At 30.3% G+C, this 7,931-nt stretch overlaps 1 protein-coding gene across 5 annotated transcripts; it reads left to right on the top strand.

The window, feature by feature from the left end:
* The first annotated feature begins 776 nt into the window (after nucleotides 1-776).
* LOC114873194 lies at nucleotides 777-7,768 on the top strand. Of its 5 annotated transcripts, none has more exons than XM_029181256.2 (9): nucleotides 777-1,190; nucleotides 2,328-2,562; nucleotides 2,826-3,056; nucleotides 3,144-3,238; nucleotides 3,320-3,389; nucleotides 3,463-3,630; nucleotides 3,694-5,028; nucleotides 5,098-5,324; nucleotides 5,597-7,768. In XM_029181256.2, the coding sequence occupies exons 1-9, from the start codon at nucleotides 1,183-1,185 to the stop codon at nucleotides 5,769-5,771; spliced, it is 2,544 nt and encodes an 847-aa protein (XP_029037089.2). In that variant the 5' UTR covers nucleotides 777-1,182; the 3' UTR covers nucleotides 5,772-7,768. The 5 variants fall into 5 exon arrangements, with proteins under 5 accessions (XP_029037089.2, XP_029037088.2, XP_029037091.2 ...); XM_029181255.2 differs by lacking the exon at nucleotides 777-1,190 and adding an exon at nucleotides 1,203-1,400; XM_029181258.2 differs by lacking the exon at nucleotides 777-1,190 and adding an exon at nucleotides 1,633-1,961.
* Nucleotides 7,769-7,931: the final 163 nt, after the last annotated feature.

The following is a 7,931-nucleotide window of genomic DNA, read 5'->3' as shown; positions in this document are numbered from 1 at the left end:
TCTACGTCGTAAGCGGATTTTCCCACCTCAAAGTGCCTTCCTGTTATATCTTTATAAATGGAACCACTCGAGGCTGTATGGAAAAGCGACAGTCTCTATTACTCAGAGGATTTGCAACGTTATGCCTTCGTGGTTGCTCATTCAAGATTTTTCAGATATCCCCTATATGCAATTGAAAATACTTGGTTTTTAGTAAATGTTTCTAAATAAAAAATTATAATCGTATTAATTTAACTATGGATATAAAATTCCATGAGGTGTAGGATAGATTAAATCGGCTTATTACCAAAGCAATTGCGAATGCATATTAAAAGTAACAACTAGAATTGTAAATTACCACTGTTTCATAATTAAACTGTTCCTCTGATTAGATTATCTATCTCCTTGACGTAATTAATATGTTGTAACTATCATTAAGTAGTTGATTTAATGTGCCGTGAATATAATCCAACGTGCACTTGGAAAATAGTGCTGTTCCTGTTATCTAATGGTGAATGGATGAGATAAGAAATGTACAGTGCAAGCATAAGATCGAATAATCATTAAAATAGTTGTTTCGCAAACTTGTATTCTCAAAAGACCGCCATAAATTAAATATTTTTTGAAATTCGATTTCAGCGCCCTCTATACAAGAACGGCTGAAACTACTCGACAACTTACCGACCTGGTTTTCAAAAGTTGTACGGTAACTTACCGACTGTAGTCGGTAAGTTGGCAACTCATTTGGGGGTGTCTGGAACCCCGCGGGAAAAAAGACGCGTTCAGTCTTTTTTTTATCTGTAGCACCGAATGCAATGTTTGTCTCAACCAATACGGAAGGAAACTCTATAATCCCGAGGGATAGAGTGGCAGAAAAATGCTTTAGATAAATTGGTCTATCCCGTATCTTGTCCGTGGTTGTATACAAAGAAGATCGATATCAGCATGGCGGTAAAGGAGCGGCTCTATTCATTGTGATTGAAAATCAAGATTATTATGGCTCAGATCTTATATTACATAACAGGAAAGTGCATTTCCGTCGAAGTGCATTTTTCACGACGCTCAGTATTATCTTGAGCGACGGTAAGAACATAGCAAAAAATCGGCGTTATAACGAGCAAAAAAACGAAAGGAACACAAGTTGACAACTGACAATTGGAATTGAAGTCTCAGCCTCGATATACTGAATCGTAAACAGTCACCATGGCAAAGTACGATGATATTGCGTAACCTTAGCCTTATCTAATTATAGCAGCATAGAAAGTGCATCTTTAATTTAACGATAATGCTTTGTTTACTATACCACGCTGCATACTGTTACTCTATCGTTGTTACACTTGTTTCACCGCTTCCTTTTTCGCCGGCATGTCTCTCTTTAAATCATTAATTTTTATTAAAGAAAATGCTGATTTTAAGTTGGTGTGAGTTTAACGTTACATATATGTGTAATTAACTAATTTATGTTCACCTGTAATTTAATCCACCTGTTTTATATTTTGAGTAGAATAGTATTTGTGTCCTATCAATTCAAGTAATGTTAATATTTTATTTTCAAATGTTATGTAGCATTTATATTAATTCATGCATGTACATATTTACAATATAACTATTTTATAGTACATATGTTATATTAATATTTGGTAATCTAGAGTATTTAATTAGTTTCCAACTTCCTCAAATGTGCCTAAATAATGTACACAATTTATATAAGTATAAATAAAATACTATCAAAGTGTAACATAAATTTTGTCAAAGCAAAAAATTCCTTCTTATATTACTTACTATATTATCTGCTTTTTAAAATAAAAGGAAATATAATTTGTAAGATTAGCCCAACTGAAATCTATATTTAATCATTGATCACTGATTAAATCAGCAATTGCAAACTGGAAGAACCTGTTACCTTAATCACAGTATTATGTATTCTTAGAATGAATGTACACACAACAAATCCTAATGTAATAACAAAATGGTTATAGAAGGTGGGTTCTAAGCTGTAATCTTATCTTATTTATTTTGTTATCGGTTAGTAGTGCAGCTAATCAGTAATTTCTTCTTCACAAATTGTTTACTTCATAGACTTGTTCGTATATCAGAATCAAAGCAGGTTACAGACATTAATATGTCTGTTATTTTCTAAAAATGAACATTGATAAACTTTCGCAATTGTGCATAAAACATTTTTCTCAATTATTTCCGGGTAAGCTATTTCATTAATTAGTAAAAGATGTCTTATTTTATTTCCTATGGATACTATGTTATGTAATTACTCCTTAAGTATTTATATAAATAAATAAAGTATGCAATTAATAAGTTACATTGTTTCTGAATTTTTGTTTGTTTTTTAGAGAAATGATGATAGTATTTGTCTATGACACTGCAAGGTGTTGTAAAGAAGATGATGATCCTGCAGAAGCAGTTATGTACTTCCATCCAGCATGGGTATCTCTTACCCAAAGGCTAGCCCTAGCAGGTCAATTGATGGCTGTTAATCAATTTCTTACTACTTCATTTTTTGCCCCAAAATCAATTACATTACAGGGAGGAAAATTTGTATTGAAGAAATTTGGACAGTACATACTTGTAAGTATATCATTATAATTATCTAAAACTATTGGCTTTCAATAAATATAACTTCCATTGAGTAATCTTCAAATATACAATGCAAAATGTACTATATGTATAGTGTAATTTGATAGTAGTGGTTATCTACTAAAGCTGTTACAATTATCAGTGAATAATACTCCGAATGAATGAAACACGGTATCTTTCTCATTGCTTAATGTATCATTTGTTAGCATGAAATAATATTTAGCACATATATTTCATCGTTTATTACTTTGTAGGCAGTAGGAACTGATAGGAATATTCATGATTGGGTTCTAGAAAGGCGTGCAAACACTCTGGAATCATTGCTACAATTTTTTCATTGTGATCTTAATAAAATATTAGAATCATTTAATAATGACAGAAACAAATTTACAGAAAAGTTATATCAAATGTTTGAAACATATTTGCCAATTCTTCAATATAGTGCCAATCTTTTTTCTAACATTCCCATCATTAAACTTCCAAAGGTAAGTAATTTGTAGTATTCATTTTATTCTTATTTCATTGATTATACTGCATTTTATATCACAAACTAATTTCATATTTTTTCTTAGAGTGCTAGTAATATATTTTTAGAGGCAATTCAAGTATTGCAATATTGTCAAGAGACTAATGGTATTATTGGTGGTGCACTCTTCTATAACAATAAGTAAGTTATATAAAATATTAATCATTTAAAAATTAGTCTTTTTCTTTTAATTCTGGAAACCTTAATGTGTCAATATTTTAGGGTAGTTGCTACTCAATTAAGTCCTGATTTGACCAAACAAATTGTTATAACCGATCCATATAGAATAAAGGTACATGGCACTTATATAATATAAACAAATTTTCTTTAATTATTTGTCTCTGGTATAAAAATTTGGTTCTTAGGCGCCTGCAGAGAGAATATTAACAGAATTTCACTTACCTGTTGGGGTGCAATTAATGAGAGTGTATGTTGAACAGAAACAATTCACAAAACTTTTACAAGAAGCAAATAATGAACGATATTACAGTTCTTATCTGGATTCCGCTTCAAAGAAAATCTTACAAAGAAAGGTAAGCAAGTATTAAAATTAAATTACAATAATCAAGTAATAATGAAACGATTGAATTGTTTAGACTATGTCCAAAAATGCTAAGGAATTACCTTTATCCGGCATGAAACGTGACACTTCTCGTATTTTTACCGTACCTGAAGAAGCAGAATTAGATTCGTCACAGTATAACGATAATAACCACTATGTACCTTCCGTTCCACTTACAACTTACAATTCTCCGGTTAAACGCAAACAGGAAAGTAAATCAGACCGTCCTAAGTGTGCAAATCCTTTAACACCAAGCGTTTGTTCTACACCTTTAAAAGATATTAATAGAGTATTACACGGTAATGCGATGCTGATATGTAACACAAACGAAGAGACAAACGGTGAAACAGAAGAAGAAAAGAAAGAAGTAAGGACAAATGTTGATGATATTCCAGACGTTGTTAAGGAAGCCCTTAGATGTAAACGTTTAAATAAATTACGAAACGAAACAGCAAAAGAGAAATTATTGAAAAGGAAAGAATTCAATAAAAAGAGTTTAAGTATGCATGATTTAGAATCATCTACAAATTTCTACTCTAATCGTATATCAGTTAGGACATACGGTTTAGGTTTACCACAAACGAAAACTAGTGTGTCCCCTGAATCTTCCCCCCGAAAGAAACCGTTGTATAAAAAGCAGTTTCATACGATTACCGATCCTTGTTATCCTGTATTTCGATGCGATGGATTACCAGTATCTCAATCTCTATACGAGCAATACATATCTTCACATTATGAAGAACTTAAAGATGATCAAAACTATTTAGTGAATCATAATGACTTTTTAGCGAGTATAACGAAAGATAGTAACGCGAAGAATATAACGAACAACTGTGATACGATAACTAGTGATAATTCTGAAAAGCCAGGTAATTCTCATGATGTTAAATTAAGTAATAAAACGAAACAGGAAACTTATCGTAGATCGATGAGTCTTCCTTTGAAACCACTCAATGTTACTGACAACGATGATAGACGAAAATCAACATCAGAATGTGGTAATTCGTACGACTTCCTTCAAAAGAAAAAATTAGACGGTTTACAGTTAACACCACTTATGTCCAAACTTAGTTTACTTGCTGATGAGAAAACTAGCGGTTTTTGTAGTAGAGAAACTACTCCTAGCGAGTTTCGTGATCTGTCTGGATTTTCAACAACAAATCAATTGATCAAGCAAAAATTAGAAGCAGTCAATAAAGAAACTGGTAGTGAAGGAGATGATGAACTCGAAGAAGATTGGATGGCCACCTCTAAAAATGAAGTTTGTCTTGAAAAAACAGAATTATTTCTTTGTGGACATCAAAACATGGTATTAGTATTGTTAATGGAAAATGGAACTGCCAATAACCCTGATCTTATACACTTTCTTGTAAGTATATTTTGTGTTTTAATACATTTATGAATAATAATTATTTTAATCTAATAATATGTATTACAGTGGCAAACTTGTGTAAGTACGTTAGGAAAACTTGAAGCAAGATTGCAGCAATGTCTAGAACCTATGCCATCGAATGAAAATAAAGAATTATATAGTATTTTAAGCATCGATCCCCAATGGGATACGATACATCGTTCTGGACTTTGGGGTGTCACCGAGTTGGACATTGTTTCTTGTCTTCATGATAGATTCAAGCATGCTAGTAACCTCACGGATATCATTGTCAGGTAATTCTATAGACATTAGATGACTCATTTAAATCAATTTAATTTTGCATATGACAGACAGCTTCCATTTATTTTAGTAGACCTATTTATATTCATTTGCCTAATGTTTGATATTTTAAAACTTGATCAAATTATAAGAGAATGCAATGTAGTTTTACTCTCTCTTTGTTACATACTTATTATTAACTATTTATTTGTTTACAAAGTTTTAACTTCACCAAATATTGTTTATATTAATGCTTCAATACGAGTATATTTTATTAATTAATTAGAACGGAAGATACTGTTGTTTATGGTAACCAGTGCGGAAACATAGAGGTATTTTATCAACAAGCGGTGGCTCCAAATACCTCTGGAGGACTTCCGACTCCTGCAGATTTAATGGGAATTGTATCTCTTAAAGCAAAACGTAGACTAGAAAGAGATCACGGGATTGTATTACTATAAATTACAATTGTCTACAAATATCTATATAACAATATCATTCCAAATTAATTTATTTCATTTAATATTGTGTTTATTGTACATTATGGCATGCCAAATTAATGATATGATATATCACATTTTGTACATATTTTTTGCGTATAGTAATAGGTGAATTTTTCGAATTTATTATTAATAATTATAGGAACATTCTCTTTAAAAGGGTATTCAAAACGAGAACGAATTCCTGCATTTAGTAATTAGCATGTAACAGTAGTTGAATTTTTATTACTATAGTGATAACTTTCAAATAATCGTGCATAGATATCATGTATACATTCTAATGTATATATAGATAGTATCATATTTATTTAAAATGTCCACATCATGAGTAAGAAACGATAAGTTCAAATTTTCATATCTTTGCAAAAACTAAAATAATAACCAACAATCTATTAATTTAATCAACTAATATCACAAAAATGAATCGCGACATGTCGATAGTAAAAGTATTGTCGAATATTCTACGCATATTTTTGTAACGAAGAAGACACACTACTCGGTATAATAATTTAAGAATTGGCTGTAATCAAAAAGATTTACATGTACCAACCATACATAATAAAACTGGTATTAAGGCATTTCTATTTTCTTGTCTATAGAAAAGTGTATTTTAATATGAAATGTTACGTGTTTTACTAAAGGCATTACTTAAAAAGTTCATATTAATTATTGGCAATATCACTATAATATAAAAATAATATCAAAAATTCTTAGTTAACTCGCTGAAGGCAAATTATATATTTTACTCTTAGATTGTTTATAATAGAAACAAGTGATTTTTATTATGTATGGTTTCAAAGTTATGCAATACCTAAAGTTGCAATAGAATAGCATGATGTGACAATGCTTTTTCAATTCTAAGCTTTAGATGTCTTAGAAAAAATAAACAACATTATAGTATTGTACTACTACGTCCAAATTAAGTGATATTTAGCATTAATTAAATAATTTATTTATGTATTTAAGATTGTGTTATTATCAGTAAAAATTCGTATAACGAATAGGTGTAATGATTGTTAAGTATTGTTTAACTTTCTAATAATTCAGTGTTATATAAATGTGGATTTATATTTTATGTATTAAAAATGCATAATTTCTAATCTATGATATCACTGAGTATACATTTCAATCATCTAATCTAGTCATCTAACATGTTACCAGAAACATTATTTCTGTAGCAAAATTAAACTCAATCTAACAGATTAAAATGTTTCATTCAATTGAAAACAATCCAAACCGAAGGGAAATCATAGATATTAATCCACGTGTAGTAAAAGTCGTAATTAAACTTCTTAAAAATCTTATTTACGTGAAATATAAATAATGTATAACTTAAGTATATTAACTAGAGATCCTGCAGTCGTTGTGCCGTTTTTCTTTCTTGACCTCGATGATGATGAAAATCAATCGGGACGAGCCTCCTGCTTCTGCCAGTTTGTTAATATGTTTATATCACGCAGAGCACACGTTTCATTTCACGCGCTATTTACATTAAAAACCTGTCTATTAAACAAGAATCACGCGGTGACGCACGGCCAATCGTGTTTTATTATTCAAAATGATAAGCCCCCATCAATGGAAAGTTTACCAGGAACAGGACATTCTAAACTGCTTTTCTGAACTTAGTCTTCTGCATACATTTAATATGAAATAAATATTGCAGAACCTTTGATTTTTTGTAATCCAATGTAAAATTAATATCTTGTTTTGTTGATTATTATAAAGCTAAATAAAGCTAAAATTTACTTGTCTTTTCCTGCAATTGAAAAAACATTTTATGGGTAAACAACATTTATCCATATGAATTCATTGCATCAACAATTTTAAAGCATCAGAATACATTTCTTCATCTCATTGTCAGATACATTTACCTAGAAGTGTTTTTATTACAAATGTATTTAAAATTAAGTTATTAATGTTGCAATCTGTATCTTTAATAAATAACAAACTAAATGAAATATCTGATTGTTTCATAGAAGAGACCTCACTGTTTAATAAGAAGAAAAGGTAAACTTTTAATAATCATTCTACTAAAGTTTGATTAAAGAAATGACCTTAGTATGTGGTAATTTCAGAGACGAGCCCACAATCAAGAGAAGATCAAATGATCGTGTCGTAGCA

The sequence above is a fragment of the Osmia bicornis genome, chromosome 12, assembly GCF_907164935.1.
Source record: "Osmia bicornis bicornis chromosome 12, iOsmBic2.1, whole genome shotgun sequence".
Lineage (NCBI taxonomy): Eukaryota > Metazoa > Arthropoda > Insecta > Hymenoptera > Megachilidae > Osmia > Osmia bicornis.
The sequence above is the reverse complement of the archived record's forward strand: the minus strand, read 5'-3'. Positions and strand labels throughout refer to the sequence as shown.